The sequence below is a fragment of the Hemiscyllium ocellatum genome, chromosome 1 (assembly GCF_020745735.1).
Source record: "Hemiscyllium ocellatum isolate sHemOce1 chromosome 1, sHemOce1.pat.X.cur, whole genome shotgun sequence".
In the NCBI taxonomy this organism is placed as follows: Eukaryota; Metazoa; Chordata; class Chondrichthyes; order Orectolobiformes; family Hemiscylliidae; genus Hemiscyllium; species Hemiscyllium ocellatum.
In genome coordinates this window covers 76,914,847-76,941,734 of record NC_083401.1, presented here as the reverse complement: position 1 = coordinate 76,941,734, position 26,888 = coordinate 76,914,847, and the positions used below count along the sequence as shown (strand labels likewise).

At 40.2% G+C, this 26,888-nt stretch overlaps 1 protein-coding gene across 6 annotated transcripts in view; it reads right to left on the bottom strand.

Annotated features, from left to right (window-relative positions):
* The window catches only part of ddx4 (DEAD (Asp-Glu-Ala-Asp) box polypeptide 4), a 145,729-nt gene that overhangs the window by 24,868 nt on the left and 93,973 nt on the right, over positions 1-26,888 (bottom strand). For all 6 annotated transcript variants that reach the window (XM_060823043.1, XM_060823056.1, XM_060823027.1 and 3 more), the window contains 7 exons: positions 21,332-21,397; positions 18,128-18,184; positions 17,195-17,236; positions 6,614-6,756; positions 3,562-3,714; positions 2,079-2,233; positions 1,517-1,646 (listed from right to left, as the gene is read on the bottom strand). In XM_060823043.1, coding sequence (XP_060679026.1) covers positions 1,517-1,646; positions 2,079-2,233; positions 3,562-3,714; positions 6,614-6,756; positions 17,195-17,236; positions 18,128-18,184; positions 21,332-21,397 — 746 coding nt within the window. The remainder of the gene's footprint in view (positions 1-1,516; positions 1,647-2,078; positions 2,234-3,561; positions 3,715-6,613; positions 6,757-17,194; positions 17,237-18,127; positions 18,185-21,331; positions 21,398-26,888) is intronic.

Below are 26,888 nucleotides of genomic sequence, written 5' to 3'. Positions count from 1 at the left end.
GATATCCTCTAGAAAACTATTTTTTTCTTATATTTAATCAGTGATTTCACCTCCATAGCCTATTAGAGAAAGATTTTCACAGGTTCAACACAGTGACTGAAGAAACCTCTGATCAATCCAAAATGGCTTACTACATATCCCAAGACAATGAGCCCTTGTTCTGGTCCTCAGGCACGGGAAGCATTATGTCAGAAGCAGTTTGTCTAGCCCGATCAGGAAAATGCCTGTCAATGAGATTCCCTCTCATTCTTCCAAACTCCAGTGAATATAGGTCCAATCCACCTAATCTTTCCTTGTAGGACAGTTCATACAATCAGGACAGTTCTTTAATGTGGAAACAGGCCATTCGACCCAACAAGTCCACACTGGTCCTCCAAAGAGCATCCCACCCAGACTCACCCCACTCGGTCCCTGTAACCCTTAATTTCCCATGGCTAATTCAGCTAAGCAGCACATCTTTGGACTGTGGGAGGAAACCAGAGCACCTGAACAAAACATACACAGATTGGGAGAACGCCACTGTGGAGCTTGCACAGTTGCCTGAGGCTGGAACTGAACCCAAGTCCCTGACACAGACAGCAGTGCTCACCATTATGCCATCATTCTGCCATTCCAGGAATAAATAGGTGAACCTTCAAGTATTCTTTCTCTGCCAAGTATGCCTTTTTTAAGACTTTAAAAAAAAAACTGCACAAAACACTCAAGGTGTCGTCCCTCTAAGGCCCTATACAAGTGTAGTAAGGCTTCTTGCTCCGGTACTCTCATGCTCTTGCAATGAAGGCCAACATACCATTTCACCGTATCTACAGGCTTTCTTTCAGTGATGAGTGCACAAGGATATCCTTTGCAAAAATCAATTTTTTCCAATCACCACTCTGTTCAAGTAAACAACTTCAGTTATCTGCATTATGCTGCATCTACCATGCATTTACCCACTCAACCAACTTATCTAAAATCACCATGAAGCTTTTGTATATCCATGTTATTAACACTCAACACTTTTGGGAACATTGGACTATTTCCTCATCAAAATTCTTATGCATTGTGAATAACTGAATCCTGTACCCTAATATTTGCAGCAGCAAATTCGTCACTGCCTTCTACTCAAGAAAATAGTCATTTATTCTTTTGCTTCATCTATTAAAGAATTCTCAATCTGTGCCCGTATAATACCAGACACACTCAGCATGCTTTCAGGTTGCATGGTAGCCTTAAATATTTCCAACATTATCCATTTTATGGCACATATTTATTTCCTCAGCATGTAATGATAGGCTATGCAATTGGCTAAGAATTGTGGCTAAGAAACCACAATTCCTTCAGAGAAATTTCAGGCTGGAAGATCTACTTTCCTCAAGAAATTCTGAAGTTGTTTATTAAATTTTGCAATGCATGAATATCTGAACAATTGTGTTGAATATCTCGAGATTATTAAAACCACAATGTTAGCAAAACCCTGGGCCTTAATAGTAAATTTAGATTATAGCTTATTAGGATGCAATGAGCAACAGCTTACTTTTCCTTTAGAAATAATATCCAGAAGTCTTCCTGGAGTGCCACACAATATATTACAGCCTTGTAAAACCTGACGGATTTGATGGCTGGTGCTTGTTCCTCCATAGACGACAACAGGTTTCAAAACAGTCCTGACACATTGAAAAACACGATATAGAAAAATTTTGTATGAGCTTTTGTTTTGCCAGGTGTTTGAAATCTTTTAAATTGTTCCATGCGTAGATAGCTGAGTTTTTGTTTTCCCCATTTTATCTTTCTCTCCTTGGTATAAATAAACTTCTATTTCACTGTTACAACCAAATCTGGAACCGGTGTGCTTATATTTCACTGAAAGACTATGATGTTACATTGAAAAAAGATCAATCAAGAATGCAATCAGGCATGGGACCTGTCTGATTGGGACATAAATTGGAATTACACCATTTTTTTTAAAAAAAGAAGTGCTCCATGCTGACCAAAAAAGAAAGCATACATCTAAAATGTTAATCTTTAATTTCAAAATATACATACTTGGCAGAATGCAAACCCTCATTTTAAAAAAAAATTGAGTTTTCTTTATTTACCCATAAGAAAACTTCCTAGCTTCCAGATATATCTGATTGATCAGCTCACGTGTTGGGGCTACAATAACAACGTCTGGTTCTTGTAGTTCTTTAAATCGACTGGATGCTGCATTTCCCCTCAGTAGCATTTCTATTATGGGCAACAGGAACGCAGCCTGTAACAATGACAATAAAGAAGTCACTGATCATTTCTGGCACAGAAAAGGAGAAAAATTACAACCTTACAAAGTTCTTAAAAAGCCTAGGCATAGAAGCATGCAAAAAGTTTTTCTGGCTGAAGAGTCTGTAATCAGTGGACAGTCTATGAATATGAGCAAACCACTTGGGATGAAGAAGAAATTCTTCATTCAGTGTGTATCTTAGGAATTCTTTACCTCTATTTTGTAAAAGTTCAGGCATGAATTATGCTCAAGATAGAAATTAATACAGTTCTAGATATTAAAGGAACATGGAAATAGCATAGAAAAATGGGATCAAGTTAAATGATTAGCCAGGATTTCAAATTAACAGCAAGTCTGTGAGGCTCAATGACCATTTTCCTGTTTCCATGTTTCTACATTAACATATCCCTGCATCTCAGATGAAAATACCTCAGCCTTTTATCACCCAGTAAGCTGGTCTGACGATGCACATGCATTTAATTGGGAATATTCGCCATGGGATAACGCACAAAACATTAATGACCGAAGACTGTAGTTACTTTAGACAAAAATGAAGAAAATGCTTAAGGGCAACTGAAACAAGAGGAAAAAAAATTGGTGACATAGTGGCTGAGTTGTCACGCTACTGCCTCAGTGCTAAGGACCTGGATTTGATTCGAGCCTCAGGACACTGTGCGCAGTTTGCACATTCTCCCCATGTCTGCATGGGTTTCCACCCACAATCCAAAGATGTGCAGATTAGGTGGACTGGCCATGCTAAAGTTGCCCAGGGATCTGCAGGCTAGTGAATTAGCCATTTAAATGTGGGGTTACAGGAATGGGCTGTTGGCTGGGTGGAGGCAGGATGCTTCTCAGAGGGTTACAGCATACTTGCCTGTCTCCACACTGTGGGGATTCTATGATTCTAACCCCTTTATATTCAATGCAGCTAAAAATGGACTCACAGACATTATTCCTTTAAAAACTGCATTGTATATAGATATGGAATAGCTTAGAAGGAAAAACACACCAATAATACAGAAGTGCAGATACAAAATAAATTACAGACGGTGAAACACAAATGCCTCTCACAAAGATCATTAGTAACACAGATCAGACAGTCGTATTCACAATCTAGGGAACTGTCATTTGTCTGCTAGCATACAACATTTACTTCAGAAATAGGACTGTTGGGTATTTTATTGTTTCCTAGTTTAAAGGATGCCTCAACGCAAATCTAATTACATGCACAACAGTAATTATTTGGAATTATGCTTTGGGTGATGAAGGTTAAGAAGTTTGTAATTCATTGGAGTTGACTGAAATCACTTTCCAACACTCACTGTTTTTCCAGAGCCTGTTTGAGCACAAGCCATCAAATCCCGTCCAGAAAGTACAATTGGTATTCCGTGTTTCTGAACTGGTGTCGGTTTTAGATACCCTGCTTTATTTATGTTCTTGTTCAAAGTTTCACACAGGTGAGCTTCATCAAACGACTGAAGGAAAGAAGTTGATATTTTAAAACAGTGAATTTAAATTACCATGTACAAATCTTTTGAATTGAAATTCTGTACCGGGAACAGCTTACAGCAACATTATAATCGGTGTAAAGCAGGCAGTAGTTTTTGCTTTACAGTCCCAAACTATGCATAGCAGCTTCCAAATACCTAGAATTTGACTTCTGTGGGCGAAGGCATGCAGACATTTTCTCAAAACACTGCTTTCAAAAAATGTAAATGTTTTAAATGCAAAAAAATGCCCAAAACGGAACTAATTATACCATTCAAGACAAGTGAGGTGAACCTTTTCAAAAAAAAACCAAACAAATATTTCTTGGTCCACCAGCGATCATGCACCCAAACACTGCAGACAGATGATTTCAGAACATGACACCAAAGTCACAAGCAACCACAGTCATAAACCGTTTCAGCTTTTAAATCCCTGATCACTTTTACTGAAAAGTCCAACCAAAGTAATAAATGTTGCTCCCCAATTCTTCTTAATGAACATAATCATGGGAAGAAAGAAATGATTTTAATTTTGCACCTATGAATATCACAGAAGCAACTAAAATGATCATACTGACAGAGAGAAACTACTTGACAGGCAGAGATTTGGGAGTGAGTGGGTAGTGTGCAACAAAGACGTTCCTGGGGAGTAACGTAGGTTTTTATACAAGCTCACTTGGTCTCTACAGTGGGCGGCACGGCGGTACAGTGGTTAGCACTGCTGCATCAAAACATCAGAGACCTGGGTTCAATTCCCACCTCAGGTGACTGTGTGGAGTTTGCACATTCTCCCAGTGTCTCTGTTGGTTCCCTCCGGGTGCTCTAGTTTCCTCCCAAAATCCAAAAATGTGCAGGTTAGGTGAATTGGCTATGCTAAATTGCCCGTAGTGTTAGGTGGAAGGGAAATGCAGGGGAATGGGTCTGGGTGGGTTGCGCTTCGGCGGGTCGGTGTGGACTTGTTGGGTCGAAGGGCCCGTTTCCATACTAAGTAATCTAATCTAAACAGCTCAAATACAAGGATCAGTTATAAAATTGGTTATAATGCAATTTGCAAGTGAAAATAAATCGTGCTCCTTTTATGATCCTCCTTTGAAATGAAATTTTAATGCTGTCTCGGTAGGCAGTGCCAGATTAGGGACAACCATGCACAACTGTCAGAGTTAGATGTACAGTGCGGAAAAAGATTCTTCAGTCCAACTCTTCCATGCTGACCAGATATCCTAAACTAACATAGCCCATACCCCTCTAAACCCTTCCTATTCATATACCAATCCAGATGCCTTTTAAATGCTGTAATTGTACCAGCCTCCACCAATTCCTCTAGCAGCTCATTCCACTCACACACCACCCTCTGCATGAAAACGTTGCCCCTTTGGTTCCTTTTAAATTTTTCCCTTCTCACCCTAATCCTATGCCTAGTTGTGGACTCCCATAAAGACCTAATTTATTGAGTTGAGTTTTCTTCTTCCATACAGTAACATAGCTCTCATATGGAAGACCAAGAGAGTTTGTATGAAAACCTACGTTACTCCGCAGGAATGTCTTCCTGCACTAGATATATTGCACACTACCCACTCACTCCCAAATCTCTGCCTGTCGAGCAGTTTCTCTCAGTCAACACGATCATTTTATTTTTAAAAATCAAGCTCCTTCACTAAGCTTTTGGTTGCTTGACCTAATAATCCACATGGCCATGCTAATTCATTGCTAACAACATTGTAAAACATCCACAGTGCCTTACAAATATTAAAAATAAAAGTCGTTTAAATCCAAATATCTGTCATATCTTGTTCTATACAGCACCTATCTTCTCTTCATTTGGATTCTCAATAAAATACCACTTGCCTCCTTTTAAGGGGATCATTTTCACAATCTTGAATATTAGCATATCTGCATCTTCCCCCAAAAAAAGCTCTTTCCATTGAGTTTAAAGTTTACTTGACATTATTGCTTAAAGATATACCATTCCAGTACCGGAGGTATGTGATCAACAAGACGCATTGCAGCCTTTAACTATTTTTCCACATTTCATTCTATCTTTCTTTGAGGGGACAGGGGAGGAGAGAAATGGAAGGAGATACTGAGAAGCATGGAATACAAGCACATATTTGTCTTTGAGCAATCAACAATGGTGAAAGAGCTGTTGTCACAGACACTATCCATTCTGGAAGACTCTTCTCCCCTCCTTTTGATGGCATGTTTGGGGGGAAAAAAAAGACCAAATAAACCAGACCCTCTAAAGTTAAAACAACATATTGAGGGTCCAACAAGGCAAATGTAATATGGTGCATCAAAACAGAAGTGTATACTGGAAGGAAGGGGTATATAATTTACAATTTTTTTTAAACACAAAAAAAACTTTACATTGAGGAAGTGTCTTTAGATCATATTACAGAAATAATTATTGCTAAAGTGGAATGACATTGCCTTTTATATTCCAAGATTAACATACATTAACAGTCAAAATAATTTCATGTGATGATCAATTTTTGGACAAATGTTCCCAAAGATCACATGCACTACATTGTAAATGTTACACAAGATTACTGCTCAATTTCCCATTCTATTCTCCAGGTACAAAAGAGGCAAGCTAAAAAGGTTCCTTGATATCTCACCAATTAAAGTACTATTTAGTATCATACTAAGCCATGAACAACTGAACATCTGGCCCAATATCTAGACCACAGAGGTGTCTATAAATACACTCAACTCACTGCCCAACTTAAACACCATCCCAGCGAAAAATGGACAACACAAAGCTGCAAAAGTTCAGGTCTTCTGCAGAAAATTAAACTTCTAACATCACAACATTATGTACAGAAACTGAATGCAGTCAACGTATCAGCTCTAACAAATTTATTAAACTCAATGAAGTTTCAATACTAACCAGTATTGCAGGGGGAACATTAAATCCTGAAACATCAACCAAAATGTCATCATATTTATCGAAGTTAATACCAGTCTGATAGCGAGAAAAGATGGCACTCTCTTCTTCAGGTGGTGGAGGAGGAACATAGGTCACTTTAGGGCCTTTGAAGAAACACATGAATTAGATTTGAATGTATACAATTTAAATCTCAATTCGTATTATAATAAAAAGAGAGTCAGAGTCATACAGTATGGAAAAACAGACTCCTCAGTCCAACTAGACCATGCTGAACATAACCCCAAATCAAATTAGTCCCACCTGCCTTTCCTGGCCCATATCCCTCCAAACCTTTCCTATTCATATATTAATCCAAATGTCTTTTAAAAGGTTGTAACTGTACCCACATCTACCACTTCCTCAGGAAGTTCATTCCATACGTGAACCACTGAAAAATGTGCCCCTCATGTCTGTTTTTAAATCTCTCTCCTCTCACCTTTAAAGTTGTACCCCCTTGTCTTGAAACTCCCCCATCCTTGGGAGGGAATACAACTACCATTAACCCTATAAATACCTCACTTTTAAAAAATAAATTTCTATGGGTCACCTCTCAACCTCCTATGTTCTAGTTGAAAGAAGTCCCAGTCTAACTAAAGCCTTCCATACCAAGCAACATCCTGGTAAATCCCTCCGAATCCGCTCCAGCTTAATATCTTTCCTGTAAATAGACAGACAAAACTGGGCATCGTACTCAAGAGACCTCACCAATGTCCTGCACAACCTCAACAAGACATCCCAACTCCTATACTCAAAAGGACTGAGCAATGAAAGCAAAATGTGCCAAATGTTTTAATCACCCAGTCTATATATATGACGCAAACTTCAATAGAATTATGTACCTGAACCCAGGGATTCCTCTGTTCTGCAGCACTAACAAAAGGCCCCAACATTAATTGTATAAGCCCTACCATTGTTTGTTGTACCAAATCAAAAAACCTCAAATATCTAGATTGAACTCCATCTGTTATTTTTGAGCCTGCTGACCCATTTGATCAAGATCCGTTTGCAATCTTCGAAAATCTTCTCCACTAAAATGTTACTGAAGTAAAATATTTAGAGCATCAGTTTAAAAGATGAAACTGATATTTTGCACAATCTCTAGTGGCATAACATACCAAAGCAAGTGCCTGCATTCATCTTTCACGTCATAAATTTCCCTAAACAGTGTTTATGGGAAGAATGCTTAGGTTTCAACAAGAGATGCAGGGAAAAATGTTACAATGCAAAATATGGACTACTGATACAGAACTTCATCATCCAACTTAATACCAGGGACTTTCATGGACGGCAATGGTTTTAAAAAAACGTCACACTGACTTTGACATGTTGTTTGAAACCAAGTGACAGAGGGGTAAATGAACTTGTTCTCTTTTTAAACTCAAAAACCTTTAATTAGCTCCTTACTGATACAGTAAAATGAAGGTTAACTGTTGACTTTCGCTGGAGAAAGTACAGCCTCGTGTTAAAAAAGTAACAATTTTTGTTGCAACCAAACGAATAAACTGTAAAGGTGGGAGGCATTCAGCCTTATCTAATTGGCCATAACAAGAGAGAGAAGGAGCCAAAGTCTTTTCACATTGATGTAACCAGAATGAAACAAGAAGAGGAAGAATCAGCTGCCTTCAATCTAGACAACATGAACAGCACCCAAGAGTTCCTTCCTCCAAAAATGAAAACAAAGTTGGTCCAGAATGGATGTATGAATGATTAAATATTTGTAAAGCAAATGCCATTCAGTAATACCTAACTGGCTCCACATGCTAAAGACAGCAAAATAATATCAGCAATGAGATCTTAAGAAATGACAAAATATAGAGCAGGAAGTCCTCTTCCTTGTAGATTCAATACTACTTCCCATGCTAGGAATCTAAAACAGAAAACTTCCAGTGTAACAACACTGCTTTGGAGGCCTAAGGATTCCCCCTGAAAAAGCCATGTTCATTGATGATGCTCACAGTCTGATTAGAAGGTCCACAGAGACATGACAAGGTTTTGAAGACTTCCATTTGTGAAGTAAATGAAAATATCGATCACAATAGGTCAGAAGTGGTTGACAGTTGTCCAATGCTCACTTGGAAGTTTAACTTGGCAATTTGTATTGTGGGGTCCTCTTTGCAGGATCCATTTTTGTCACAATTTGCACTAACAGTCAGTCAAAAGTTGACTGATGATTGCTGCAAGGCTTCAGGAACTGATCAAAACTGACTTCAATGGAACTTAAATTGCTCAAATCAATCTAGATAGCTACCTTTGTGAGAGAGGCTTTGCTCTCTGGAGAATGCATGTTGGCTCTAATGCAACTGAAATATCTTGTTCACCCTTATTAGATTTCCCCACTCTGCCCTTCATTCACGGAAAAGAGCTGTCACGAGCCCATCCTTAATTGCCTTCTGGAGTACTGCAGTAAGCAATCTTCTTGAAATTATGCCTTTAATGTAGTTTAGGTACTGCCACAGTGACACAGGGTAAGGAGCTGCAGTTAGGTAGTCTTCAGAGTTTGGATAATCTGCTGATTGCAACATAGTTCTGTGCTGCAATTTCACCAGGTTGACAACACGTTCTTAAAAATACTGTGATTCATTGAACCAGTACTGGTTCCCCTAGTTTGCTGCAAATGCAGTGAGGGCGATGTGCCACGCCAGTTTAACTGGTGAAGGAATAGAGTTCTGCTTCACAGTCCATCATAGCACCTCATGGATACTTTTTTTTTGGAACTGCGATATCCATTCTGAATTTATCCCATTGATCACATGTCCTGTAACGACCATGGAGGTCATCCTCTTTGAAAAGTGAAGCCCATCTTCGTAAAAGAACTGTGCAGTGGAGAATCTACTAATATTTTCTTCATGAGCAGACAAACCAAGTATGCGAATTGAGCTCAATTGTTTATTTTCTTTCAACGTATGGCGATGTACTTCAGGTCTTAATCAGCACACGTTAGTAATGATGTTAGAGACTCTCTAGGTGGAAGACAATTAAGTCTCCCACTCCATACATTCAATACCACATTTGTTCCAAGTGGTGTTAAATCTGGAGGAGAGAGATTCACCATCCACTGTTACCTCAACTGAGAAAGATTTTTGAACAGAATCATTGCACATTAAAAAAAACTTAAACTGCCCTGCCTCTTGCCTGATATCTGAAACATTTCCCCCTTCAGGTAATTATGGGCTCCACTTAAAAGTCTACAGTGTTCTGTTTAAAGTTGAATCAGTTAGTTAATGTCAGCAAAGTGCTTCAATATTACCAACATTGTGACAATACATCAACTCAAAATCAAACTTGCTTTACTCATGTAGCCTGCCTGCAACAACTTGCTGCACCGACCAGCTTCAGTCACCAGATGGAGTGTGGTCAATTGATGATCTCGATAAACTTCCATTTTTTCTTAAAAATGCAAAGGTCTCAAAATCCAGGCTTCCATATGGAAGGGGAGGGAATAAGCATAAAGCCATAGAGATGTACAGCACAGAAACAGACCCTTTGGGCCAACTCCTCCATGCCAACCCTCAAAACTTTTAATATGCATCAAAATATCTTCAAACATCAGAAAAGAAACAAAAACAAGAAGCCAACTCTTAACTGCTTAAAAGCACTCTCCAAATTAAGTCCTCTGGGCATCATCAGTAAACACAGCACTGCCTGTCATTCTGAATTTTGTACAATTTTACTGCAGGTTTCAAAACAACTTATTGGGTAAAGTTCTGGAACCACACAATCTATCACCCAAAATAGTTGTAGTTTTCTAAAAAAAAACAGTAGATGCTAGAATTCAGAACCAAAACAGAAATTGCTGGGAAACATCAGCAAGTGTGGTATCATCAGTAGAGAGAAATCAGCATTAATGTTTTGGGTCGAGTGTAAAGAAGGATTACTGGACTCAAATCATTGACTCTTTTCTCTCCATAGATGCTGCCAGAACTGCAGAGTTTTCCCAGCAATTCCTGTTTTTGTAGCTATAGTTTTAGGTCACTGCACTAAATAAATCAGGGTAAGAGTGATCTATCCATATTCAAACTATGTACTTTTTGTTTTTGTAAAATGGTCAGCTTCAGGGCAGCAAGACTTCCTTATCCACGTGATCCGAAGTCACAGAGACTCCACAGGATTAGAAAAATGCTGATGGCTATTTCCTTGTGGCCATTTATCAACATGCTGTAAACAAGGAAGTGATCGTTGCCTCACTTGCTCTGGATTTTTAACTCAAGAACACTTAGAGATATACAGCATAAAGAGACCCTTTATCTAATACATCCATGCAGACCAGATATCCAAAATTAATCTAGTCCCCCCATTTGCCAACATTCCTCTAAAACCCTTCCTATTCCATATCCCCATTCAGATGCCTTTTAAATATTGCAATTGTACCAGCCTCTACCACTTCCTCTGGCAGCTCATTCCAAACATGCACCATCCTCTGCATGAAACAGTTGTGTCTTAGGTCCCTTTTAAATCTCTCCCCACTCACCTTAACTCTATGCCCTCTACTTTTGGGACTTCCCTACCCTCCGAAAGAGACCATGGCTATTCACCCTATCCATGCCCCTCATGATTTTATAAACCACTAAGATCACCCCTCAGCTTTCGATGGCCCAGGGAAAATAACTCCAGTCTATTCAGCCTCCCCCATAGCTCAAACACTCCAGCACTGGCAACTTTCATGTAAATCAACATCAACAGATTCCACAAACAGAAGCCAAGCTGTTCGAAATTCATATTTTCCTACAGTAAGGAGTAGCCTGGAGAGCTAAAAGATAGCCAGATAGAAATAAAAGGGTGAAGGAGGAGATAGTGATAAATGAGGAACTGGTGTGTAAGAAGTGCCCATACTACAGGATATTCACAAAAGGCCCTGAATAACCTCAGTAAGGCACCCCCTACTTCAGAACTCAAATCCTCTTTCAATTAAAGCAATATACCATTTGCCTTCCCAACTGCTTACAGTACCTGCCTGTCTACTTTCATTGCTCGTCGAGCAAGAGCACACAGATCTCTTTACACACCCATAATCCCCAGTGTACATTTAACAAATATTCTTCCTGTTTTTCACTGAAGTGTATAACCCTACATTCAGTCACACTGTCCTGCATTGCCATGTGTTTGCCCATTGAACTAGTCACTTCTTTGCATCTACTTCACACTCAAAACCAGCCCAGTTAACATGTAAAACATATCTGCATATGTGTTGTGAATAATTGGGGTCCAAGCACTGACCCTTGCAGTACCCCACTAGTAGCTGCCTCCAAGAATCAACCAATTCTTGATCTATGCTAATATTTTACTACCTTTCCCATGCACTTAAAACTGTGCCCATTAATATTTTAATGATAAAACCCTTCTGAAAATCCAAATACACCACATTCACTAATTTTCTGAACTATTTGTCTAGTTACATCCTCTAAATACTCTAGCATATTAATTACGTATGATTTACCTTAAATAAACCTATACTGGCTTTGTCCTAATATGTTAATGCCTTCCCATTGTTCTGTTAGTGTGCCTTTTTATAACAGACTAATATTTTCCTCACTACTGATATCAGGCTAACCTGATCTAGATTTTTAAAAGGGAGCAAACAACTGAAATAATGGGGTTACATTTGCCACCCGCCAATTTGTAAAAACTGCTCTATAGCAGGTAGAATTTTGAAAGATGACCATCAACACACCCAATATATAAAAAGCCACTTGCTTTGATACTCTGGTATGTGGATTAGTTATCAACCTTTGACCCTATTAAATTTCTCTTGCATACTTTTCTTATTAATACTGATTTCCTTCAATTCCACCCTCTCATTACATCCTTGGTTCCTAACAGTTCTGGAAGGTTATTTTACCCTCTTTCGTGAAGAGAAAGTCAAAGTATGTTTTCAATACCTCTGCCAGTTCTTTGTTCCCCTATATAATTTCCCTGGTTTCCGACAGGAAAGGGCCGACATTTGATTTAACTAATCTTGTTCTCTTCACATTTTACGAGAAACTGACCATAAAAGCTCCCATTAAAAAAAAAGCTATGGATGCTGCAAATCAGACAAAAGCAGAAATTGCTGGAAAAGTCAGCTGGCAACATCAGTACAGAGAAATCAGAGTTAATGTATCGGGTCCAGTAACCCTACTTCAGAACTCATAAAAGCTTCTGTACTCACTGCAATTTTATTCATGCTGTAATTGTCCTATCTTGATCAAACTTTTTGTCCTCTTTTAGTTCTAAAATGCTCCCCATCCTCTATTTTTCTTTTAGCAATTTTGTATGTCTTCTCTTTTTGGATCTAACCCAACAACTACATTTTTTGGTAAGCCATGATTGAGCCATTTTGTCATTAATTATGCACCAAAGAGAAACCATTAATTGTTGCAATTCATTCTCCCAGGCTGATTATAAACCAACCCTTTGACTGCCCAATTGTTTTTTCTCTCTCTCAGGGCTCTGTCTGTACCTAACAGTTTCTTCTGACCCCTGCTTAGCATACAGGCCAACCTTTTCCGAGCTACCATCAGTTCTGAAAAACGATCACTGGACCGGAAATACTAACTTTGCTTTCCCTCCACAGATTCTGCCAAACCTGCTGAGAGTTACCTGCAATATTTTTTGTTTTGGATTTCCAGCATCCACAGGTTTTTCAATGGTTGGAGACATTGAAGGAGAAAAATTCAAAAATTTTTAAAAATGGTACTCCCTCAGGTCCAGGTTTTGAAAGGAATCCCTGCTTCACCAAAATAAAATCATGTTAATACCTATTCTATATGCAATTAATTGTTTTTTAGTGCCAAATACCAAAAGTTAAGTAATTGTCCTTGCAGGAACAAATAGCTTTCCACAACTCCTACATTAAAATTCCACTTTACAGAAAAATAAACTTGGGTACACTGGTATTATGGACTAGGCCAAACCACTCAAAACATTTTTGAACCAGCAGCCCAGACCATAACTTCGCAATTTGCTTCAGCAAGTGTACAGTGAAATTACGGGAATAGAGAATTCAAAAAATCTCTGCGATGCATTGGCCGGGAATCTCTATTCCTGAGATGCTGCCTGGCCTGCTGTGCTTTAACCAGCAACACATTTGCAGCTGTGATCTCCAGCATCTGCAGACCTCATTTTTTACTTACAGTGAAATTACCCAGAGTAAGGTAGCTAGGTTGACCACTAGATTTTAAAAACAGAAATTTATTCACAAAATTGCACTACGAAACACAAAAAAACAGTATATAGAACCCCACAGAACTCGGTCTATCCAAGCTAGACTTAATTACGCTGTTCTGAATATACACAACAGTTCCAATAAGTAAATCCCCTTCGAAACCAGTATAAATGAATGGAACAGATGTTTACAGGAAGTAGGTAGAACAGCAGAGCCAGAGAGAGTTTGTTTCCACGCAGCTCACTATTGAACTCCCAACTAGTTCTGGACTGAACTAAGCTGCTCAGCTTCAGCTGACCACTCCTCTTTCATTACACAGGTCACTTCTAAAACATGACTGCTTTGGCCTGAAGTCTCATCTGTTTACATATAAACAGAGTCCTCTCAAAAGTCTAATCTCTGTACCACACTAGACTAATTGGCACCAAGTGCATTTAATACCCATCTGAAAACTAAAACCAAGGACATAGTATCCTTGAGAAAAGGATGAGCTTTTAGGAAAAAAGCAGCCAGCTTTGTGACACTGGATCATTACGAAGGCCTGCATTTCACAGCAGATCTTGAGCTGCTGTTCTAAAATTAGAACAGTACAACACAGAGCAGGCCCTTCAGCCCACGATATTGTGCCGACCATTGATCCTCATGTAAGGTAAACCTAATGTACGAACCCTCAAACTTCTGTGACCATATGCATATCCAGCAGTCTCTTAAAGATCCTCGCTTCCATAACTGCTGCTGGCAACGCATTCCATGCTCTCTCAACTCTCTGCATAAAGAACCCACCTCTGACATCCCTTTTATACTTCCCACCAAACAGCTTAACACAATGACCCCTCATGCTAACAATTTCTGCCCTGGGAAAAAGTTTCTGGCTATCAACTCTATCTATGCCTCTCATTATCTTGTACACCTCAATTAGGTCCCCTCTCTTCCTTCTTTTTCCCAATAAAGTCAGAGCTCAGTCAACCTCTCTTCGTAAGATAAGCCCTCCATTCCAGGCAGCATCCTGGTAAACTTCCTCTGAACCCTCTAGAAAGCATCCACATCTTTTTATAATAGGGCAACCAGAACTGGATATAATATTCCAAGTGCAGTCTAACCAAACTTTTGCAGAGCTGCAACAAGATTTCACAGTTCTTAAACTCAATCCCCCTGTTAATGAAAGCCAAAACACCATATGCTTTCTTAACAACCCTGTCCACTTGAGTGGCAATTTTAAGGGATCTATGTACCTGCACACCAAGATCCTGCTGTTCCTCCACACTGCCAAGAATCCTGCCTTTAATCCTGTACTCAACTTTCAAAATGCATCACTTCACGTTTATCCAGGGTTGAACTCCACCTGCCAGCTCTCAGCCCATCTCTGCATCCTGTTAATGCCCCGCTACAGCCTACAACAGCCCTCCATACGGTCAACGACACCTCCTTTGTGTCGTCTGCAAACTTGCTAACTCGTTCTTCAATCTTCTCATCCATCATTAATAAAAATTACAAAGGGTAGAGGCCCAAGAACAGAGCCCTGTAGAACATCACTCACCACTGACTTCCAGGCAGAATACTTTCTTTCCACTACCACTCACCGTTTTCTGTCGGCCAGCCAATTCTATATCCAGACAGCTAAATCTCCCTGTATCCCATTCCTCCTGACCTTCTGAAGCCTACCATGGGGAACATTATCAAATGCCTCGCTGAAGTCCATATACACCACATCCACCGCTTGACCCTCATCAACTTGTCTAGTAACATCCTCAAAGAACTCAATGAGATTTGTGAGGCATGATCTGCCCCTCACAAAGCCATGCTGACTGCATTTAATCAAGCCATGCTCATCCAGATGGTCATAAATCCTATCCCTCAGAATCCTTTCTAACACCTTGCAGACGACAGACGTGAGACTGACTGGTCTGTAATTGCCAGGGATTTCCCCATTTCCTTTCTTGAAGACAGGAATTATATTTGCCTCCCTCCAGTCCTTAGGTACGACTCTGGTGGAGAGCGAGGATGCAAAGATCTTCGCAAGCGGCAAGGCAATCCCATTTCTCGCTTCCCAAAGTAGCGGAGGACAAATCTGGTCTGGCCCTGGCGACATGTCAATCGTAATGTTTGTCAAAATTTTCAGAACATCAGCTTCCTCAATCTCTATGCGTTCCAACATGATTATCTGCTCTTCAATGGTTTCATTCAATACAAGGTCCTTTTCTTTAGCAAAGACAGAAGCAAAAAACTCATTTAGGGCTTCTGCTTCCTCCTCAGACTCTATACACAAGTTCCCTATGCTATCCCTGATCGGCCCTACTCTTTCTCTGATCATTCCCTTATTCCTCACATATGTGTAAAGTGCCTTTGGATTCTCCCTAATCCTTCCTGCCAAGCCTTTCTCATGTCTCTCGTCTCTTCCCCCCCGCCCCCCCCCCCCCCCCCCCCCCCCCCCCCCAAACCCGCTCTCCTCAGACCATTTTTGAGCTCCTTCTTCACCTGCCTGTAATCCTCTAGGGCTGAGCAAGACCCTTGCTTCCTCCACCTTACGTCTGCTGCCTTCTTTCTTTTGACGAGAAGCTCCTCCACTCTCATCATCCAAGGTTCCTTTACCTTATCCCTTCTTGCCTGTCTCCGAGGAACACATTTATGCATCACTCGCAACAACTGCTCCTTAAACAGTCTCCACATGTCTATAGTGCCTTTTCCATGGAGCAATTGATCCTAGTCCATGCTTCCCAACTCACGTCTGATAGCATCATAGTTTCCTTTTCCCCAATTAAATATCCTCCCATTGTGCCTGCTTCTTTCCTTCTCCATAGCTATGTAGAATGTGAGGCAGTTGTGGTCACTATCACCAAAATGCTCTCCCACCGCAAGATCTGACACCTGCCCCGACTCATTGCCGAGCACCAAATCCAAAATGGCTTCTCCCCTCATCGGCCTGTCAACGTACTGAGTTAGGAAACCCTCCTGAACACACCTTACAAAAACAGCTCCTTCCAAACCATCTGCTCAAAAGGAGGTTCCAATCAATATTGGGAAAGTTGGTCACCCATTACATTCACACTTTTCCAAAATCTGCCGACATATGCTTTTTTCAATCTCCCTGCTGTTATTATGGGGCCTGTAGTAAACCCCTAATGAGGTGACTGCTCCCTTGCTGTTCCTAATTTCCACCCATACTGACTCAGTAGTCAGACCCTCCTCGACAATGGTAACTTCTGTAGCTGTGATACCCTCTCTGATTAGCAGTGCTACACCCCCTTCTCTTTTTTCCCCCCTCCCTATTCTTTTTAAATTCATGGAACATTTATTGCACCTATCCAATGACCCAAGATGGAAATAGACATGCAAGCAATGAAAATTAACTTAAGAACAAGTAAAATCTTAAAATAAGCTCAGTTTGAATGAGCAAATATTACCTTGGCTTTTATCACCTTCAACATCACCAGAATTCCAACGACCTGAAAAAGAATACAACCTGGATCAAAGCTGAAGGTCCCTATTCACTTGACCAAACAGCTTTGAATGGATGAAGTATTTTCTTTTCAATTTCAAATAGAACCTTCGTAATCTAACAAACTCAAAGAAAAGGCATCATAACTGGGGTCTAATGATGTCAACACTGAGTAATTATAATCAAGCAGAGAGAAAATAAAAATGAATCCATAATAGTGCCTTTTGAAGTGTTAATAGGGTTGGTTCGAGTAATCAAAAAGAATTGGAGTCAGTGATGAGTTACAAATTTTTTTAAAAATTGCGGGTGGGGAAAGTGCCAGGGAAAAGGTTAGGATTGTTTTTGTTTCAAACACTGGATTGTGGGAACATTCTGCTCCAGGCAGAGACAAGTGCATGACTGGAGAGAAGTAGATAAATACCTGAAACAGAGCTGCACAAAAACATGGAACAGCAAATATGGGAAGACAGAAAACAGGTCAGAGTGAAGTCAGTTGTATTTATCTAGACAGAAAGCCAAAAATATTCACAGCAAACATTGTATTAACTGGAACCTAAGGGACCAGAAATATACCAGTTGATCAAGAGATCCACGTAATTAATGCAAAAATACACACAGAGGGTATGCACATCACTATTATACTTTATTTAGCATAATTCACTTATAATTAGGCAATTTGCCTTAAAAAAAGGAGCGCGCTGTCTCACTTGTACCCTCAACTGACTACACAGACAGTCCTGAGATAGCAATAACATAGTCAGCTTCCTGTATTTGTTATATAATTTTTGCTGATTTAGCAAGGGTTAAGGTTCACAAGATACCGGCTAAAACAACGTTTGCTGTAGATTCACTGGACACCTTTTGGTGCTGTTAACATCATGAGCAGTGATCAGCTCACCTGCCAATTTAGAAGTAGATCCAGAAAAGGGTTCTTCATTTCTGCCTCTGTAACCACCTGCGATTCAAAATTCCAGAAGTACAAGCCAATTTAAAATAATACAGGTAATTGTATTCCTTAAATCACAACGTTGAAGGATCACTGATCAACAACATTACTCATTTCTCTCAGATATGTTGTACCCAAGCTGTTCCAGACTTTTCTCTCCTTATTTCTGAATTAAAATACTGGTAGCATTTTACTTTTGTCATCTTGCATCATTGCTTCAGTTCAAGAAAGACATTTAATTCAGAATTTAGGTAACAGAAGTCATGTTAGCTGGAAAATAAATCAGACCCTTACCTGTGATGGCTTATAGTGAAGTTGTATTATCCATTTTAAGTATCATTTCCTTGTGATTTTCTCATCAAAAGATCATATATTGTTTGAGCTACTCAGCTGTAATGTTATATTTAAAGAATGAGATTTTTTGGTTTGTCCCATCATTCTCACCCCATCTGAGTGACTTTGTTTAATAAATAATTTGTTAAGATAGACCAATATGCTCTCATTTCATATCTCCTTCATTCCCCGCCAAGATTTAATCATAGGAAGCAGAGACAAGGTCCTACATTCTTACACCTTTGAATGCATGTAGCTATTGCGATGGGTTTGTTAGTGCTTAGTCCATTCAGAATCACAAATATTACAATGCAGATGGTAGTCATTCCGCCCGTCACTCCTGCACTGGCTTTATCATCAAGTTCAGCTCTTGTTACCTACTGCATATCTCCTATCTTTTCCTCCTAGCTCAGCACACCATGCTCACCCAAAACAAAAAATCTGATGACCTTTCAACCACCTCAAATTGAAGCTGTCACCACAATTCCAGGCAATGCATTCCATACCTTAGCAATTCACAATGTAAAAATCTTTTCTGCATGACCCTCACTTCACTGCATATCACAAGACAGTTAAGCAATCATCAATGGATCAGATCTAAACACTGCAGTTCTGCCATATCCAGTTGTGAACACAGGTGGACAATTTATTAACTCACTTGAAGCAGCCATTCCACAAATATCCCTATCTTCAACAATCTTCAGCCAGAAGTGCTGAGTGGATGATCCTTCCATGCCTCCTCCAGAGGTCCCCAAAATCAAATCAACCAAAACAATAACTCTATGTAATAAAAATTTTAAAAACATTGGAAGCACTGATTGTTACAAAATGCTATAGGTCCTGACAATATTCCGGCAGTAATACTGAAGAGTTGTGCACTAGAACATGCTGTACCCCTAGCTAAGGTGTACCAGCACAGCTACGAACACTAGCAACTACCGAATGTGGAAAGTTGGTGATATTTTCTGAACATAAAAATGCAAGACAAATCCAATTTTTAAAAATGGGGAGAGCAAGAGGAGGTATTGGTGGTGATAGAGTAGGAGGAATGAAGAGAGTTACCACCAGTCTACTCTTGATAGTAAAGTGACTGAAGGCATCAACAGTGCTATCAAGCTGCACCTGCTTAACAATAACTGCTCAGTGACGTCCAGCTTGGGTTTCTGTCAGAGCCCCTCAGCTTCTGACCTCATTTCAGCTTTGGTTCAAACCTTGACAAAACATCAGGGGAGCGTGCGACTGCCTTTAATATCAAGACTTCATTTGACCAACTGCAACATCAAGCAAAACTAAAGTCAATTAGAATTTGAGAAAGGGAGGCACTGATGATTGTGGGTCATACCTGGCACATGAGAAGATGGCACAGTTCTTGGAGGTCAGCCTCTCATCTCCAGGATATTTCAGAGTAGTGTCCTAGGCCAAACCACCTTCAGCTGCTTCAGTGATCTTACCTCCACCAAAATGTCCAAAGTGAGGATGTTCAGTGATGATTGTACAATGTTTGACACAGTTCATGACGACTCAGACACAGAAAGAGTCCATGTACAAAGGCAGCATGACATGGACAATATCTAAGCTTGGTAATGATTTGGAGATGACTGTGTTGGACTGGGGTGTATAAAGTTAAATATCACAACACCAGGTTATAGTCCAACAAGTTTAATTGGAAGCACACTAGCTTTCGGAGCGTTGCTCCTTCATCAGGTAATAGTGGGACACACTATCACCTGATGAAGGAGTGCGCTCCGAAAGCTAGTGTGCTTCCAATTAAACCTGTTGGACTATAACCTGGTGTTGTGTGATTTTTAACTTTGTAAGCTTGGTAAATAACATTTGCAACACAAATGCCAGACAATGGTCATATGTAGTAAGACAACTTAATAATCACTCCTGGATATTTAATGGCATCAACATCCCGGTGGTTACCACTGACTATAAAGTCAACTAGATGCAACATGCATACAATGACCTTACAGAGGTTTACAAAATCATGAGGGGCATGGATAGAATAAAAAGAAAGTATCTTCCCTGGGGTCAGGGAGTCCAGAACTAGAGGGTATAGGTTTAGGGTGAGAGGGGAAAGATATAGAAGAGACGTAAGGGACAACGTTTTCACACGGAGGGTGGTACGTGTATGGAATGAGTTGCCAGAGGAAGTGATGCAGGCTAGCACAGTTGCAACATTTAAAAGGCATCTGGATGGATATTTGAATAGGAAAGGTTTGGAGGAATATGGGCCGGGTACTGGCAGGTGGGACTAGATTGGGTTGGGATATCTGGTCGGCATGGACGGGTTGGACCAAAGGGTCTGTTTCCTTGCTGTACATCTCTATGACTAAGTGCAGGTCAGAAGCTAGGAATAATGCACTGAGTAGCTCCTTGCTCCCCAGAACCTGTCCACCATCTATAAAGCACAAGTCAAGAGTGTACTGGAATATTTCCCCTTGCCATGAAGAGTGCAGCTCTTCGAATCATTAGGGACATTTAAACGACTGTTGGACATGCACAGGGATATCAGAGAGTTGAAGGGTGCTTAGATTAAGTTATTTTATGATTTATGCTTACGTATATCCAGGTCCCTCAGTTATTGTGCCTGCTTTAGAATTTTACCCCATATCATTCCTCAGCAATTTCCCCCCCCCAGAGTGCATCACCTCACACTTCTCTGCATTGAACCTCACCTGCCACCCATCTGCTCATGCTACTTATCAATATAAATCAAGCTGAAAATACAGTCTAATGTTGAGCTAGAGAAATGAAATGAAATGAAAACCAAGCCACGCAGTCTTAAGATAAATATAAGAAAGACAGTCAACATCTCACCTCTTGTTACAAGAGGTGACTGAAAGCCTGTTCTTCCTCGATTTAGACGAAATCCTCCACTGTCACCTATAAATGATTCAAAACAAGAAGTGTTGAAATTACAAAAAGGAACAAGTCTTCAATATAGTAGCATTAACATATACAAAAGCAGGGCGTTCCAGGTGTGGCACTCGCAGTGCACAATTACTCCCCGATATCTGCTGGGCCCTCCCATGTAAGGGAGCTTACCCAAAATTTCTCTACATTAGAACACTTTTTAAAAATGCATGGTAGCAGAACCTTGCAGAGAAGAGCACAAATTTGCATAACGTGGGGAAACATTGACTATATTTCAAAAGTAACTACAACAGCTTTTGAAATTGAATGATTGTAAAGAAAAAGGTGAAATTAACGCGAGATTTTTCTTAAATGCACGGTGTTATCACAGAAATCAGGTACCAAAACAAGCATATAGGTCAGATTTACAAAATTTATAAAGTACAACAATCATTTTGTCCTGTTCAAAAGCCATTTGTTCAAAGCAAATACTGGCTCTTCAGAAAATGAACCTGCGTAGACAAGGAATCAGTAACCGAGTTAAACAGATATTCTGTAGTCTTTACATTGGAAGATACAAACATCCCATTGATACAAGAATTGGGGGGAGGAGTTAAGTACTATCACGAAAGAAATAGTATGAGACAAACTAAATGAGGCTAAAGGCAGATAAGTCCCTAGACCCTAATGGCTTGCATTCAAGATCCTAAAAAAGGTAACTACAGATACAATGGATGCACTGGTTGCAATTTTCCAAAAATCTTTAAATTTTGGAGAGATTCCAGAGAATTAGAAAACTGCCAATGTGACACCCATATTCAAAGAGAAAGGCAGAAGTTACATACTACAATTAGCAAACCCGTATTATTTGAATGTATTGGAATCGATTAAGGAAATAATAGCAGCACATACAGAAAATCATAATCTAATCAAGCAGTGTCAGCATGGCTTCATGAAAGGGAATAGTGTCTGACTATTGAGTACTTGCAGGAATTCTTAACCATAGCGGATAGAGGGGAACCAATTAAATGCGTTCTATTAAGACTTCATGAAGGCATTCAATAAGGTACCTCTCATAAGATGAAGTCATAAGACCCATGCTGTTGGAAGTAGTACATTTGCAACGGATAGAGAATTGGCTCATGGGCAGAAAGCAGTTGGAATCAGGGTTCTTTTTTCAGGTTGGTGACATGGGGTACTTGAACATGAAACACAAAGCTAGCACACAAGTGCAACAGGTAATCAGGAAGGCTATTGAAATGATGAGCCTCAGTTTAAAAGGGGGTTGGAGTAGAAGAGTAGAGAAATCTGTACAAAATGCTCGTGAGACCACATGTGGAATACTGAGAGCAGTTTTGGTCCCCTTATTTAAGAGATCATTTTGTTAGATGCAGTTCAGAGAAGATTCACTAGGACGATTATCTTATGAAAAAAAGGCCAAACAGGCTAGGATTCTTACTGCAGTTTAGAAGAATGAGAGGTGATCTCAATACATACGGGATTCCTCAGCAGGACAAATTAAAACTGAAAGGATGTTTCCCTTCATGGAAGAGTTTAGGAGAAAGGGCATAGATTCCTTTTTCTAAAAAATTCACTTGAGACATGAGCATCATAGCCTGGCTAGTGTTTATTGCCCATTCCTAGTTTTCCTGGAGACGGCGGTCCACATACTGTTGGTTGACCAATGATGCCCTTGTGGAGGGAATTAATGGATGCCAAATCAAGGCTAAGATGAACAATTTCTCCTCTCAGAGGGTTGAGTGTCTATGGAATGCCTTGCCACAGAGTCTCTACTATATTTCAGGCTGTGATAAGATCAATAGAGTGTAAATAAAAGGTTACAGGGAAATGCAGGCAAGTGGACCAACCGTGACTATATAGAATGGCAGATTTGGCTCAAGGGGCTGAACCCGAGCCACATCTGCCTCTATTCTGCTATTTCTTAAATAGAATCGACCCTATCCCTTTTATTCCTTGTTTAAGGGACAGAGAGGTCAGCTTGGCCACACGGTTTATTGGCCATGTCCCACTTTTATGTGGCAAAGGTTGCAGTCAATGAGATTTGTTGAGTTACTGTGGTGCATCTTGGAGATGGTACAAACAGCTGCCAAGACTTGGATTTGGTGTTGACATGTATAAACATTTAAAAGGTAGTGGATTAGGTGTCAAATCAAGCAAGCCGTATTGCCCTGGATATTTTTAAGCTTAAGAGTGCTTTGGGAGCTGTATCCAACTGGTCAAGTGGACTCTATTACACTCCTGATTCATAGCACTGAGTGCGACAATTAGAAGACTTATTCACCCTATAATTCCCAAATCACTAACTTACACTCATTTAGAATTTACACGGTTGATCCAATTCAGTTTCTGGCCAATGGCAACTCCCAGGATATGGATAACAGAGGATCCAGTGATGGTTATGCATTGAATGTCATGGGTGGCAGTTTCTCTTTTATAGATGGTCAGTGCCCTTTCTACAAAAAGGGCAGGCAATGACTTATGAATAGAATGCTGTGGATCTGTAGCACTTCCTGCATCTGTCTTCACACCAAAGTCTGAGCGGTCAGCACCCACTGACTACAAAAGTAACATCCCAGTCCATATCTTCACACCCAGGTCCCAGCTGAAGAAAATGGGAAGGAGAAACTCTGAAACCTTATCCCAAAAAGTAGAGCCACACTCTAGCATAAAAAAAAATCATAAGTTTGCCACAGAAAATAATCAACTTCCTCAATGAATTGACCATTAGTTAACGCAGGAATTTCATCATGGCTTAGTACTACAAATCAACAATACAACTGCCTATTAAAAGGTCACCGATGAAATCCTTGATGCTGAAAATCCATTTTGTGTAACTCAATAATATGCAGCCCAGGGCAGTTAGTTGTGCTTGCAGTTATTTTCTGATATATGCAGCAGATATATATTCTTAATATGAACCCAGATGACATTTATTAATAGAAGAGTCAGATTTCAGTCAAAAATTTGGCTTGATAAATTATAAATTTATTTTCTTCATGGTTTCAATGACCATCATACAGTTTGACTTAGCTGTAGATTAAATTCCTGGCTGAGAATCTGATCGGTTCCTTGAGCCTTCATACAACTGAAACATAGACTCTTGCTTTAAGTAACCCCTTCAGTGTTTAATCAAGCACTTCTAGCCAGGGACTTTTCAATTAAACTCCATATGCCACTTATTTCTTCCATTCAAAATTGTTTCCCATCTTCAGGGGCAAGGTTTTAAACATTGAAGTTTAACCAATACTTTGGGGGAAAAAAAAACCTTCAAAACCTGTAACTGAAGCTTAAAAGAATTTCCAGAGCCTCTAACTTTAACACGCTCCCATTTACTACGTTCTGTCAAAAACCCTATTACTCACTAGGGATATTTAATCTTAATATTTCAAAACATCACCACAGCTAACAAAATACACATTAATTTTGAAATCTCTTCACAGACAGACCAAACTACATGCCACTCAAAATCCAAATTCGAGGGGATCCAAGATGGCAGCGATCTGAGTAGATCTGCCTTGCTGAGCTCTGCACCCCAGCCCAGCAGCACTAATATTTGGAACCCCACCCCCTCTAACACCTTACCATTTTTCAGAGAAAATTGATGTTAACTGGTTGTGAACTTGTTTAAATCCATTTGCAATGGAACATCGATTGACCGAGCGAGACAGACGGGAAGTTTGGGTGGCTGGGAACAAGCAGTAATCTATAAGTGCCGGTTGTCCGATTGTCTCTTGATTATCTGGCAACTCACCTCTCAAATACCTAGCAATTAAAATCATAATGCAGTCAAACTGTCAACTAAATGCTAGGTTGCCTGTGGCCGTTTTTGCAGGGCCTCGAGATCTTGTTTCGATGATGCGGGACTCAGGTTATGTTTGGATAGTCGAGGTTCTACTGTAACTTCCTTTTGAGCAAGCATGATGGAAGGAAAGCATACAGCTAAGCCCCAATACACGGGTCACTTGCCAAAGGCATCGGGTGTGCCTGCAAGTGCAAACGCAGGGGCTGCAGCTCCCTTGGCAGCCAAGAAAGAGGTACCTGTACAGCAGAACAGTGGTGATGAATTCGTGGCAATCTGAGCAATGATCAAGGAGTTGATGGAAGACAATCATATTCAGCTGGAGCCAATTTTGGTCACGCTACAAAAGCATGAGAAGGAGTTGGAAGAGCTCAGGAAGCGAGTTGAAGAGGTCGAGTGATGGACCTCGGTGGCGGACACCAAAGTCACGTCCTCAGCGGGGCTGATCCAGGCCCTCAAAAAACCAGGTCTTGACTTAACAGGTCAATGATCTGGAAAATCAAGGTAGAAGGAAAAATATCAGGGTCTTTGGGCTGCCAGAAGAAGCTAGCAAGTTTTTTTTTTGAAGACTAGCTGCCAGTTTCTTGGCTGGGATGCCAAGGCAGACCAGGTGAAGGTTGACAGAGCTCAACCAGTTGTAGTGCACAGACCAGATCTGGATTGGCGTCCCCCCACCTGGCCCTGGTACGATTTCAAAGCTACAGGGACACGCAGTGTGTCCTGGAATCTTCTGGAAGGATGGGGAAAGATCCACAGTTCCCTGATAAGTCAGGGCCTAACATAATATTTTTCCAGGACTTTTCTATGGCGGTGATCCATAAAAGGAAATACTTTGGTGAAGTCAAGAGAAAATTAAGGGACCTTAGTATTCAATATTCAATGAGATACCCAGTAGTGCCTCATATTACTCACAAGGAGACAGTGCAGTTATTTGACTCCACGGAATAAGTGAAAAGTTTCTTGGTCACTTTAAAATAATGCAGATGGATTTACATCCTGGACAATAAGGTTTGAGTTTTTTTACTCTTGCCATGTCTCTTGTAACATTACCCTTTTCTTAAAGAAGCTGCTGTTGCTGCGTTTTTTTTTCTCCAATTAGGATTGGTGTTGGTATTTAGTTGGGGGTGGCAGTGTTCATTATTGCTTGGGTCTGGGGTGCAGCTCAAGTTGGAAAGGGGAATGGAGATGTGCATGGAAGTTGTAAGCGCCCTCTATGGGCAGGGGGTAGAGACCCCCATCAAATGCCTTTTGTGTTTTGCAGTTAGTTTAGTGTTTTGGTTTTTCATAACTAGGTTCCACAAGTCTTCTTTTGCATATTCCCAGCATGCTGCAACTCAAATTCTTCCTCTCGGCAGGTCAAACATGGTTGCCAAGGCTAGCAGTGTTCTTAAATGGCACACCTGGAATATTAGAGTTTTAGTTCGCCAGTTAGAAGGAAAAAGGTATTGTTGAGTCTTCCAAGAAAACACGGAGTGCATGATCGGGTGCTTTTCTTGTCCTTTAACACGGGATATGAGCCAAGTGTTGGTAATGGGACTAGATAAGGTTAGGATATCTGGTCAGAATGGACGAATTGGGCCGAAGGGTCAATTTCTGTAATGTACATACCTATTACTAAGAGTGTGTGTGTTGGGGATGGGGGGTGGGTGTGTCCGGAACAAACTTTCATTTAATAGATTGTGTTAAAGACAAATATGGCTG